This window comes from Hypomesus transpacificus, chromosome 1, assembly GCF_021917145.1.
Source record: "Hypomesus transpacificus isolate Combined female chromosome 1, fHypTra1, whole genome shotgun sequence".
Classification (NCBI taxonomy): domain Eukaryota; kingdom Metazoa; phylum Chordata; class Actinopteri; order Osmeriformes; family Osmeridae; genus Hypomesus; species Hypomesus transpacificus.
Genome location: NC_061060.1, coordinates 11,925,926 through 11,938,879, shown reverse-complemented (window position 1 = coordinate 11,938,879; position 12,954 = coordinate 11,925,926). Strand labels below are relative to the sequence as shown.

The following is a 12,954-nucleotide window of genomic DNA, read 5'->3' as shown; positions in this document are numbered from 1 at the left end:
ATTCACTGTTTTACTCTAGTTTGTCCTATGAATTGTGATGTTATTGAGTAAGGATGTTTAAAAGTAGGCTGGCAATTTCACTCAAATTGCTGAAAGTGAGATTTTAACATGGAGACCATAAAGTTCTCAGTATAGGTGAAGGGAATATCTTTTGAAACCCATGTAACCAAGAAAGTACAGACTGTGCAAGTATGGATGAATGTCCAAACACAGGCTACATTCCTTTCGGGTTTCACTTCAAAGCTTTATGACAATAGACACGTATAGTCATTCCCTCTTTACATCAACATTAAACATTGTGCTACATTCAGTGTAAAAACCTACAAAAAAAGTGTCTTCACTTTTACAACACATAGCTTGACTTTATTGGTTTTATAAACAGTCTCTTCATGGGGGGACAACGACATTACAAAACGCTTCAAGACAGACACCCAAAAGACCGCTGTAGACTATTGAGATTATATCACACTGGGTAGCAATTTCATAACACAAACCCACCGTAACCTAGGCAACCGCTACTTGAATTCACGCTTCTCCACCGGACGAGTCAGCGTGACAGGCATTTGGCTTCCTGGGAAGAGGAAATCCTTTGCGTCGCGGCCCGTCACCCGAATCGGGACATGCGTTTCGAGGGAGGGGTCAGAGCAGATGAGCCCCCTGCCAACGTAGACAGGTGGTCTTGGAGTGCTTGTAGAGGTGGGACGACTGGCTGAATCGCTTGCCGCACTTGAGACACGTGTAGGGCTTCTCCCCCGTGTGGACGCGGATGTGCTTCCTGCAGTCGGTCAGGTTCAGGAAGGTCTTGGAGCAGATGCGGCACGCGTACTTCCGGGCTCCCTCGACGACCAGGACGTTGTGTTCCGTGAGAGCCTTCTTGCACTTGGAGAGGACCTCCTCCGAGGCCATGGGGAGGGCGACGGGAGCCGGAGGGGCGCCCCCCGGTGGGGGATCGGTCTGGTCCGCTTGGACCTCAGCGTATATGTCCACTTTGGGGAGGATGCGACGCAGAGATGGCCTCGCTAAACCTTGTCCTTGTCTCGAGGTCTTGTCCCCGGACGAGTGGGGGAGGAGAGGTTGCACGCTGAGGCTACCCAGGGAAGAGGGTCCCATTTCGGGCCGGAGGCCCTTCAGGAACCCCCCCGGGGAGCTCTTACTGGGCTGGAGGAAGAAGGATTCAGTGAAACTGTGCGGCTGGCCCGAGAGAAGCTGCTGCATGGGAACAGAGGTCACTGGGAACCCAAGAGAGGAAGAGGACGAGGCTTTGGGTGCGTCTGGGTCTTGAGACGACCCGTTGGCCTGCCCACATCCAGACTGAGCTCCTCTCACGCTGGTGTGAGGGATCCTGTCACCCTCAACTGCCCCACTGCTCCTCTCACTGCTGGGGTTGAGAATGCAGGAAAGGCCCAGGTCTTGAAGGCTGTCTAGGCCATCGGTGTCTGTTAAACTGTCCCCTTCGTCTGTGTTTTGTGCAGGGGGATCAGGAGATGTTTCCTCTCTGTTTGGTTCTTCATCGAGATGATCGCTGTTGTCCTCCAGTGGGTATGGAGGGTTGCTAGAGATGCCAAGTGGGTCTGAATAAGCCGTGCTGAGGTGTTCACTCTTCACCTCCACAACCTCCATCTTCTCCTCCTCCTCCTCCTCCCCTTCCTCTCCCACCTTCACTTTCACCATTATCCCTTCATTCAAATCTGTGTGACCTTCTCCCTCGTCCCCCTGTGCCCCTCCCACGCCACAATCCGATTGGGTGGGCAGCTGCACCTCCTCTTGTGCTATTCCTCTCCCCGGTGCCTCATATTTCTCCTCCACTTCCTCCTCCTCGGCACCTCCTCTCTCCAAGTAGAGGCCCTCGTCTGTCTTTAGTGAGTCCAGAGACCCTGCCCTGCAGCCCCCCTCAGACAGCCAGCAGGGTCTCTGTCTGCTAGCGGGTCTCTCTTCCTGAAGCGCCTGGGGTGAGGCAGACTTCCGTTTGTGAAGACGTCTGGTGGGGAAGCCTGTCTTCTGCTCCACGCCGTCACTCGCTTCTGCCCTCCCGTCCCTACCTTCCTCCAGGCCTGCCTCTACCCCGGCCTCCCCGAGGTCCAGGCTTCCGTCCAAGGCAGAGGTGACCAGGGTGAGCCCTAGCTCCTGGAGCAAGGCAGACCTCTGCTGTTTGGAATTGGCCACAGTTCCGGAGGGCGATTGAGACTCCTTTATGTTGTGCTGCTCACCTGTATGGCTGAACCGCTGCTGCGTAGTTAACCTCCAGCCACTAGGGGGCGATGTGGGGAAGTTGTGCGAGGAAAGGTGTTGCTTGCAGGCCTTGACTACACAGTTGAGGTGCAGATGGGAAGCAGCCAGCAAGACATCCATCACATTGGAGGAGCCGAGAGTTAGGGTGGAGGTGTAGATCATATCCAACAGGGAGGCGAAAGCCTCTGGAGTCACGACCCCCAGGTCCAGCCCCACCACTGCCACCCCACCTCCATCCATGACTTTCCCACCCCCTCCTACACCCTGGTCCCCCTCCACAGTGCCGAGAAGGGCCCGGAAGTGAGTACTGCATGCAGCCAGGACGGAGCGATGTGCCTGGAAGCGTTGGCTGCCTACCACAATCACACAATCGCAGAGCTGACCGTGGATACGCTGATGGTTCAATTGCTTGAAGATGTGCTCAAAGTGGCCAGGGAAGTCCATTTTACCTTGAGAACGAGGACAGAAATGGTCAAAGTGGTAAAAACTTTGTGGCGAGATGTCAGAACGTAGAACTAAACCCAGGATGTGACTTATTATTGCATTAAAATGCCAAGGTATGCAAATGCAAAAACATAGGACACACACCTAACTGTTACCCAGAACATTTATACTGACTCCCCATTAAAAAATAAAAAATACCGGTATTTAACGTCCATCCCTTTTTTCAGATTTGCTTGCAGATCATGGTAGTAGCATAACCTAGCATAACGAACTGTAGGCCTACTCTAGCAATAATCAAGAATCACTCTACCTGTACACGTGTAAATGGTTCAGGGTGACCGATGGACCAAGGAGGTTTGCTAAATCCCACCACCTGCTATCTGGAGAGAACTGGACAAATGCAATGAACATTGATGTACATTTGTTAGCCAAAGACCGGCCGCTAACTATTGCGATTCCAACATGGTCTTGGCGTGAGCACTTGGTAAATTAAGATCTCGTGGATTCGTTTATCGAAGGGCTTTTTCATACACTCAAAGCATCGACTCATACATAGCTTTCCAAAAAATGCAAATTCCGTATTCACAATAGTTTATTTGTGCACGCGAGACACCCCTTCCCATTTTCTTAAAAAATACAACAGCGCCCCCTAAAGTTGAACCAGCGTTAAAACCACGAAGTCATGGGACACTGAATAAATAAAGCAAGTATTTTATTAGCTACAGGATAAGAATTAAAATATTGATATTCAGTAACTACTCTGAGCGATGGTTTCTATTCCAGGACGTGTTGTCTTATAAACAAAAAAAAGCTTACAACCACATTGCCAACTCTTCCATTTATTTAATGACATGTGAGATGTAATACGTCAACAACGACAACGTGAACATGTCACAACAGAAACGGTTGGAAGAGACACTGTAAATCAAAATAAGGAACACGTTATTTTCTGTAAATCCCCACAAATAAAAAGTCAACCACAAAAAAAGACATGGCTACATTTTCTTTTGTGCCCAGGCTCTGTGATGGACACAGGTTATGTCCAAGGGGTCCATATTGATGCTGTTGCCTGGTCCTCAGATCCCTCTCACGGTGGTAACCATGTCCAGAATTTCACCTCATCAGTGAACGGCGTGATGTTGGGATGGGAGAGGTGAAGAGGTGACTAGTTGATCCATTCATATGCTGTCCAGTTTCTTCAGAACATATGGTGCTGATGGAACACGAACAAGATTATATTACCTTATTATGTCAGGACAAGGGACTACATGCTATTAGGCACAATACAACAGCCATTTCAGAAACGTTATTTTGATTGATGTTTCTATGACAAGACTGTTCTTCATGTCCTTACTACCAGGTGCATAGTCCACTACCACCCCCGAATATGATGTTTATAGTCCACTCTACAATAGCAAGCACAATATGGGACTACTACTACACGATTGTGTATTGTTTTCTGTCTGCTTTGTCCACCTTGATAGGTAGCTCTCCTACATGACAATATAATTGACCTCGTTACTTACTGACTCGAAGAAGGGCAATATAGATGAGAAAGTTGCGCACAGACGACACGACGTCCTCGCGCATTTTCCTCTTCATCTCCTCTGGGTCCATTTTGGGCCCTAACCCTTCTAATTTTAACATTGCTGTTTATGGAGATGTCAAGTTTTATCCGCAAAACCAATGTTGCTTAGCAGATGAGAGCCGATCGGAAGCATGTGATAATTCAACCCGGAAGTTACGTTGGATGTTGAAACTAAGGCAGCTCTTTAGGGACAAACCTAACTCTATGGGACAAACACGACAAAGGGAGTAAGGCAAAGCACACGCACAAAGATCGTGTTTTTGGGGGTAACATTTCTTATTTTAGAAGGAGCATAATGAAATAGACTATGTATATTTTGTACCATATGTTATAGTTTCTATATTAAAATTTGTAAAATGATCTTGATTCAGTTTATTTATGCGCCTTCACATTTGTTTTACAATAGGCTACAAAGTGATAGTCGATAGTCATTATGACGTTTATAGAAAAACATTTTATTGCGTTCATTCATATTATCCTCCACATACCGTGATTATATTTGTCATTATCGTCATCATTGACATGGTCTATATCATAATTAGTATTCACATATTGTTTGTAGCATTATCTGTGCAATTATTGACAACTGGGATCTAAACTTACAAGTCTTATTGTATGATTCTGATAACGACATCTTGATGACATTTTTCTCTCTTGCCCTAAATCAAACTGACCTTGTGAGGGGGTCCTCGGGGCAGACTGAGAGGGTGTGAGAGCGCTCAGTGAAGGAGAGAGAGGGGGAGAGGGAGAAAAAGAGAGAGACAGCAGAAGGAGACGAATGGAGGGAGGGGGTGGGTTATTTCTGAGCTCACGGCCGGGGATTAAGCGGTCGAGAGCTATCCCAATACGATGACAGCATCCAACGTAAACCCTAAACCCCACGCACCATTCTGTCCGGGACGAAGATTCGCTTGTTTTAGACTAAGCTATTTTGTGCATTTTTATTCTAGTTTACACTAAAGGATCCTACCGGTCCGCACCGCTGTTCGTCTCTCTATAACACGAGGTGAGTTGGGTTATGCGATTTATTCGCCTTTTTATTGTCTAGTTGTACGTAGAATGATGGTGATGAAGCTCCGGCGATACGACCTGCACCTTGCATTGATTCGCTGAATGTGAGGCGATATTTTTTCACTTTGAAAATACATTGTTTCCATTGGAATGGTGAATTTGGACTGAGGGGTGCGTGTACGCCCCTACCCCCTATTGGGGAGAGTAAAGGAGAGAGATTTAAATCGGATTAAGATTATCAAGGAGAACAACAAAAGAAAAGACTGACCATTTTCCTTTGTTTACTGTGTAATCTGGCACGACCGCTTCCACCGATTAAAAACCTTTGGACGTCAGTGGTCCCGGACGAAAAAAAATGTGATAGGGTAGATAGAAACTCAGATAGCGTATCTGCGCATGGTAATGTAACGTGTTATTTGACACAAATTATAAAACTAACCGTGGCTAAATAATCGATACATTGATCGAATGCATTCTCCGGCTTTTACTTGAAAATTGTGTATGTTATTGTGATGTATCCTTGGGAAGCACTGCTACTCTTCACATAGTATTTTGTAGGACAGTGTATTTGCCATTCATCCATTTATTCTCATCTCATTTCCAGACACATGGCACGATGAAATTCTGAATGGCAATGCATTCTGGGTCAAAGAATGCAAAAAGACAGTAAATGCATCAAATGGCCTTAAAAGGAAATGACAGGTGTCCTGGTCGTTCATGATGCTATACTAAGACACAACATTGTTGACAATTTTAATGGGCGTCGGCGAGGTCCTGGAGTAAGTGACCAGAGCTCGTGCCTCACAATGTGGAATAGAAAATGCGGCGTAGATTTACTGGGCTTTTCCATGCAGTGTGTCGAGACTCGCACGCAACACAAGTAGACCGGAACAATGCGTTTTGTCGTTCCGGGCCTTTTATTTAATGCATAATACAATTTTCTATGACCACTGATTTCAGTATTTTACTGACACGTGTGCTGTAACCGTCTCAGAAGTAGTTTACTTGGCAAGACCTGTAGGCCTACGACAAAGAGCAGTTGAGTTGAAAATTACTAGTAATCGTCACTCTCTCGCTCTCTCACAGACACACAATATCACACACACATTTGTCCAAGATTGGCATTTCAGTGATCATGTGTTGCCCTGCTCCCAGTGCATTGAGTTGATCAGTAGTGCGTGCACACCCTCTCACGCACTTGTTGTGTGTGCACGTTTGGTGTGTGCCTCTGTTATGCCAGAGCTGCAGGCGCAGCACAATGACTCAGGGATGTACAGCAAAACATGTGATGGAGCTGTTGCTCTGAGGTCACTCAGCCAAAAGAGAAATACGACTTGCAGGACTTGCACATCAGGAAAGACTTGCTGCCTGCCTCGCTGCTTGCCTACTAATCAGCCTCTCAGACTGCTTCTCTCACTGTCTTTCTCTTTCTCTCTCTCTCTGCCCTGGTGACTGATTTGTTGCCCTACTTATCTGCCACTCTCTCTCTCCCCTACACACACACACACACACGCACACACACACAGGACCCCCCCCCCCTTGTCTCCAGGGCAAAATAGCCTGCTGATGCTGGTGTCTGCTTCAACTGATTGCCCGCCCAATGAATCATTACATCGATCATCAACGGACGTCGTTAAGTGATTAGACTCAGAGCACCACACCCCAGACAAGCGACTGTTGACTGGTCGATGACTTTTCATCTGAACAGCAGCGATTGATGTAGTGACTGTCTAAGGGGTCGGTCTGTATCAGGTCAGAGGGGAGGGGGATGGTGAGGAGTGGGGGGGATGGATGGATTGCCTAAAGGACACACCAGGCCCACTCATGGGCATGGCCCAATGTGGCACGACATGTACATCATATCCTGGTGGAGGAAAAGGAAGGCATCATGTATCTGGCAGGCAGTGCCCAGCGGTGACAGAACACAGGAGACCCCAGTAAGAGAAGCTTCTACAGCCAACAGCTGACGGACCCTTACAAATAGAATTCAAGTTGTTGCCTTGAAACCGATATGTTACTAAATCCATAGGCTTTATTCTGTGTCTTTCACAGGTGTTCATTTACGGTTGTCATTTGACAGTAAAAATATGATCTTCAGTTAGGTTCCCTTTCCCTAACTCGTGTGAAAGCTGAAACACAAAGTGCAAGCAACATGGTGGAGGTGAGTTTGTTGGAGTGACTATCTTTGATGGTTTGGGTTTGCATCCCCCTCGCTGTTTACAGAGCAGTGAAGGATTGCGATAGGCGAGGGTGGACAATGAAAGAGGAACAGTAAGTGGAGAGATTGCCTATGCCGTAGATTGGTATATACCTCCGCTTCCGAACATCCCTTAATCACATCATCCAGTTGCCCTCGGTATCAAGGGAGTCCTCCAACAACACAAGACCACAGCCACAGATAAGAGAACCAGAAACACGACGGCAAACTATTAATCTTCAAGCGATGCCTGAGTGTTTAGTAGTGTGTTAGGGGGCGAGGGAGGGTGAGAGGGGGGGGGGTCTTCGTGGAAAGCAACTGAAATGACACACAGGGCTGATCTGCCTTCTTACGTCTCCCTAACCCTAATGGAATGAGCTGACAGCCTGGATCACTGTGCAACTGATTTGATTAAAGTCTGGCTGGACACGGCGAAAGTGGCCGCGTGCCAACTGGACACACAATCGAGCACACAAACGAAGAAATATACAATAACAACAAGAGTCCCAATCAGCCGGAGAGCACCCAAGGGATGAGAGCGGGAGTAGGCTGTTCTGCGTAGGGTTTCACATTCATCCGTCCTTGGATTCCAACTCAATTTGATTTATTTGTTTGTTGACGGCGTTGCCCTTTTAATAGACTCTCGGTTGTTGTCATGTGGCAGTTGGACATTCCCGGTTCTACACAGCTCTCCACCCTCGCGCTGGTCTGTGGTGGACGGTCCTGTCAGTCTAGTCTCGAGGTTGTGTAGATCCCTCTGTTGTGTGTGTGTGTGTGCGTGTGTGTGTGTGTGCCTCATGTGTTGCTGTAGCTGCATCCTGCATGTCAGACGGTCTCCGGGGAGGGTGTGTGTCACTCCGTGGTCCTGTTTGGGCCTCAGACATCAACAGCCGCCAACTGGTCGGCCCCAGAAAAGAGCTGCGGCGTTTGTCATGGTGCGAGTACATCTGCTTTGACTCAACACACACAGAGCCCCACACGTGGACACACACACATGCACGCAGACACACACGTTGCACGCCCACTCAAAGACGCACACGCACACACCAGGGGTTATCAGATTAACCATGAGTTAATCAAGGTTTTTAAGGACGGGATGATCTGCATTCAAAGTACTTCTTATGTGTGCGAGTGTGGGTTGTGTGCGTGTGTGTGTCTGTAGTTGGATGGGCCAGTTTAAAGACCTCTGCCGTTCCCTCCGGACCCGGACTCTTCCACTCCTGTTTCATGATATCCTCCAGCGAGGACGCTAAACGGATGGCTCTGCTGCTGTAGTTTGTCCGTGCCGCTTCTGCTAAATGAAATACCCCGGATAAATTCAAACTCTGTGTGTGTAGAAAGTTCCCTCGGACTGCTGCGGCCAGCCTGCGAGGTATAGCGACACTCCACCCTCTCGTGTCATTGCTGTTATTGTGTCTGTTATTGTGTCTTAACCCATGCATCCCAGACCAGTCTAACTTGGCCCGGACCGGACTGGCTCCTCTTAGCGTGGCTAATTGGACTGCTAGATACAGTATTTCCGGTCCAGCTGGCAGAGCTGTGACAAAAGCCAGGGCCTCGAATTCAGCAGCAACCCTCACCTCTTCAGAGAGAGGGAGGGGAGGAGAAAGAGAAAGAGAGAGAGACAAAGAGCAGTGGGAGTCTGTGTGAAAGAGAAAGAGAGGAAGGACGGTCGAGGAAGAGATGAGTGTTGATTAGGACAGTGGTGCTTGTGTGCAGTTGGAGACAGAGAGGGAGTGTACGTTTCAGTCTATCTGATTGTGTCGAAAGAAAGCCTGAGTGTGTTAGAGAATGATAGACTAAGACAGAGTGGGGGGGGGGGGAGGAGGATGTGTGCTTTAGCATGAGATGTCAAAATGAGAGTGTGAGAGGGTGTGTGTGTGTGGGGCAGAAACAAGCCTCTATCTATTCACAATCAGCAGTTAAAGACTTCCGTCAAACAGTCAGATTACCGTGTCGGGGAGAGGGCGATAGAGGAAGGGAGAGAATGTTGTAGAGGAAGAGAGAGCTCAGATAGGCTACAGTACTTGACTGATGTGTTTAGGGAACTTCTTGGTAGGAGACTTGAGGCTGTGACAGTTGTTATAAACATGACAGTCACGACAGGCAAACAGACACACACACAAACAAACAAACACCACAAACACACACACACACATGCACACACAGACACACACGCACTGGTGAAGTGGAACACAGACAAACGGTAGGACAGACTGGAACAGTCAAATACACTGGAACAGTACAATGACTCCCTGAAAATCTAGAACACACTCGTACAGTGGAAAATGCTAGAACAGTAGAACATGCTGGAACACTAAAAACGCTAGAGCACTAGAACACGATTGAACAGTAAATCATGTTGGTATAATCATAATAGTCCTTTTTGTAAAGGTGCTTGGCAATTAAGTGTTATTCACTGAAAAGTGTAGTTAGCACATAGTTAGGTTTTTATTCCAACACACTGCAGAGAAGGAGACAGAGTTACAAAATAGTGGAGGGATTATAATGCTGACACAGGTCTGGGTTTAAGGGGAGCCGAGTACACAATATGACTTCTTTCACAAAGCAACTGGCCTCTTAATTTATTTATTTCACAGGTGACCATTCATCAACGTCAGTTGCAAAGCTGTGTTTGTTTTGTAAAGAACTGAGATACTGCATTGATCAGCTACCCCCCCCCCCCCCCCCCCCCGAAATGCCAAACACACACTCACATCTCTAAGTTTCTCAACAACTCTCTCTCCCTTCCTCGTCACTCCCCCCATTTTCTTTCTTCGACTTCTGTCACTCATCCCCCTTTCCTGCTGCCCTCTTCGCCACCCTCTTTAACATTCTCACCGAGGCTGCTCCCTCTCCAATATCCTGTCCTTCTCTCCCTCTGTCTCTGTCTCTCTCTCTCTCTGTCTCTCTCTTTCATTTTCTCTCTCTCTCTCCCCCTGGCATTGCACATTTTCTTTTACTTGCTCTACCCCTTTCCCTTTTCTTGGCCTCCAGCCCCCATTCTCTCCTTCCTTCCTTCCCCTCCCCTTCACCTCTACACCCTCTGCACCCCCCCTTTCTCCTCTTGTTCTTTCATCCCTCTCTCATGGTGCATGTGGTGGAGGAAGGAACTGCTCGGGTTGGAGGCCTAGCGAGCTAGCTGCATTAGCCGCATGAATTATTCATGTGGCCTGCAGTCTGTGTAGCAGGTCTGCGTCCTCAGCTGCCTGCACGCCAGGGCCGAGACAGTGGGCCTGGCGAGCGAGCTCCGCGTCGAGAACACAGGGCCACTTGAGTGAGCTGCACCGAGGGGACCATAAGGGAAGAGGATAAGTTCATCGCATGTGAAAATTCCCAGGACGTGACAACTCTCAAACGCGTCCTTCATGTCACATTCGATGCGACAGTAAACATGAGATTTTTTTTCTCATTGTCGTTGCTCTTTTCTGGAACCTTCCGTTCACACCGGGCACAACCCCAGCATGTGTTTCACCACACACAAACAGAAGTGGCTTCCCTTTTTTTAGGTTCTCTATGGTTTGCTATATCTCCTCTGATGTGTACATGAAAGAGTTGTCTTTCATGATTTGCCCAGATAGCATTGGGCTGGCACGGTTTCTCTTCGGTTGCTCTGGGATTCCCAGTCCGTGCTCTCGCCTTTTACAAGCGTCCAGCCGAAGCCGGGAGACGGCAGGGAGATATGAAAATGTAATGCCGACAACCAGAGGCTTCAGACTTTGTCTCCTTCTGCTACATGTTCTCACCATGTCCTCCACAGGCAACCCACAAGGGCCGTCGTACGGGTCGGGGACACGGCCTGGGGATGAAGGAAGGGGGGGGAGAGGTTGCCCGTTTCTAGAAGATTGCACATTGGTTCAGTTTGTCTCTTACATCTACACAACAACTTCTCTGTGCCAGGAACATCAACAATGGATTAGGACAGGTTTCTTTTTTTCTCTCTATTTCTTTGTTTTTTCTTTGTTTTTCTTCTTCAAGAGAACTGTAAGAATGAGGAAAAGAAAATTATTTTCACAAAACGTTCCTCTAAAACATGGCCATACGGCCTCTGGTTCTACCCAGATGCTGTAGTATTCTCATGTTCCTGTGTCTGTGTTAACGTCAGTCTTCACCTATTGATCAGTCTGGCACACTTCCCTAAGGATCGTCATGGTTGTGCGCTCTCCTTTTGACTCAACTAACAGATTGAAACAGAAACGTTAACAATTGATCTGTTCTGCCCTGCGCAGGTGGCTGGAACTCATTCTGATTGGTCCTGATGAACGCAAGGACCGCCATCCACCTATTTTCGGTCAATCCTGGTGGGGCAGGGGAGCTGATGTCACAGAAGGCACGAGGGTATTCCTGTTCTGGAGTCCAGAAGAGACACAACATCCCACGGTGAGTGACAGACACAACCTCCAATCACATGCTGGGGCAGAGGAATGTTGAGTGAATTATCCTTTTACACAGGGCCTTCACAATACACATGATTCCTACACTAGTTTCTGTCAGTGTAGATACTGCAGTAACATGACCCTTTACCAGAACCATCTGATTTCCTGGATAGAGCACATGACAGACAAGGACGGAACATTTGGGTGGAACAAAGGGAGTGGTTGTGAAAACAAAGAGACAAAGAGCTACAGTCGTTTTTCACATCCTCACCAGGTACTGTCATGTTTTATGAACCGATCGGACAGGGGGGTAAAAAGAGTCCCATAGCTGGAAGCTGTGGAGGTGCTCATGTATTTATGGATGGAGGTGCAGCTGCACTGAAGAGCCTGCCACCCAATCTGACATCCTGACTCTGCAAGGGCAAAGGGAGCATGGTGTGTGTCGTCTGTGGTCGTGTCTGCATGTGTGTCTGTGTGTGTGCGTGTGTGACGATGTTATGTGAGCTGGTGTGTGGGACCCAGAGAAGGTGAGGCTTCACCTGACTCAGCACTCACTGCAGCACTGATATCCATACATTACAGAACAGCTGGGCTCACACACACACACACACACACACACACACACACACTCACACACACGTGCAACCCTCCCTCACACAAGCAAACACACGTACACACGTGCACACTCACATCTCTCGTTTTCTCTCACACACACGCCAACAGACACACGTGCCGCCAAACTACTGACCCTGACTCGATCCGAACCTGATCAAGTTCCCAGTGTCCATCTCCGGCATTGATTGATAGAGTGGTCGTCAAGTCACAGCTGTCAATCCAGACCTACGCTCATCCACATCAATCTGGCTCAGTGAGGATCAGCAGGGTGCCAAAGTAACACCCCTCCCTGAGAGAGGCCCCGTAATCCTCTTACTGGACAGGCCCAGAGCTCTGCCTACACTCATGGTGCCCCCGGAGCCTTAGCTTTAGCGCTCGACGAGCATTCATTTCAATGGGGATGGAGTTAGCACCTTAGCCTAGCATTAGCCGCAACGAGAGCGTTGGCTTTTTAATCAGGAGGGTTTTTAGCATGCTAGCCTATTTAATGGGTG

General features: G+C 48.2%; 1 protein-coding gene across 2 annotated transcripts; it reads right to left on the bottom strand.

The window, feature by feature from the left end:
• Positions 1-223: 223 nt before the first annotated feature.
• Positions 224-4,439, bottom strand: tomm5 (translocase of outer mitochondrial membrane 5 homolog (yeast)). Of its 2 annotated transcripts, XM_047027054.1 has the most exons (3): positions 4,200-4,439; positions 2,984-3,886; positions 224-2,678 (listed from the first exon to the last, which is right to left on the bottom strand). In XM_047027054.1, exon 3 carries the CDS (start codon positions 2,671-2,673, stop codon positions 640-642), a length of 2,034 nt encoding a protein of 677 aa, XP_046883010.1. In that variant the 5' UTR covers positions 2,674-2,678; positions 2,984-3,886; positions 4,200-4,439; the 3' UTR covers positions 224-639. The 2 variants fall into 2 exon arrangements, with proteins under 2 accessions (XP_046883010.1, XP_046883083.1); XM_047027127.1 differs by lacking the exon at positions 224-2,678 and having other exon boundaries at positions 3,497-3,886; positions 4,200-4,409.
• Positions 4,440-12,954: the final 8,515 nt, after the last annotated feature.

Coding starts and splice junctions, on each gene's coding strand:
- tomm5 (XM_047027054.1), bottom strand. CDS start 2,673: ATGGACTTCCCTGGCCACTTTGAGCACATCTTCAAGCAATTGAACCAT.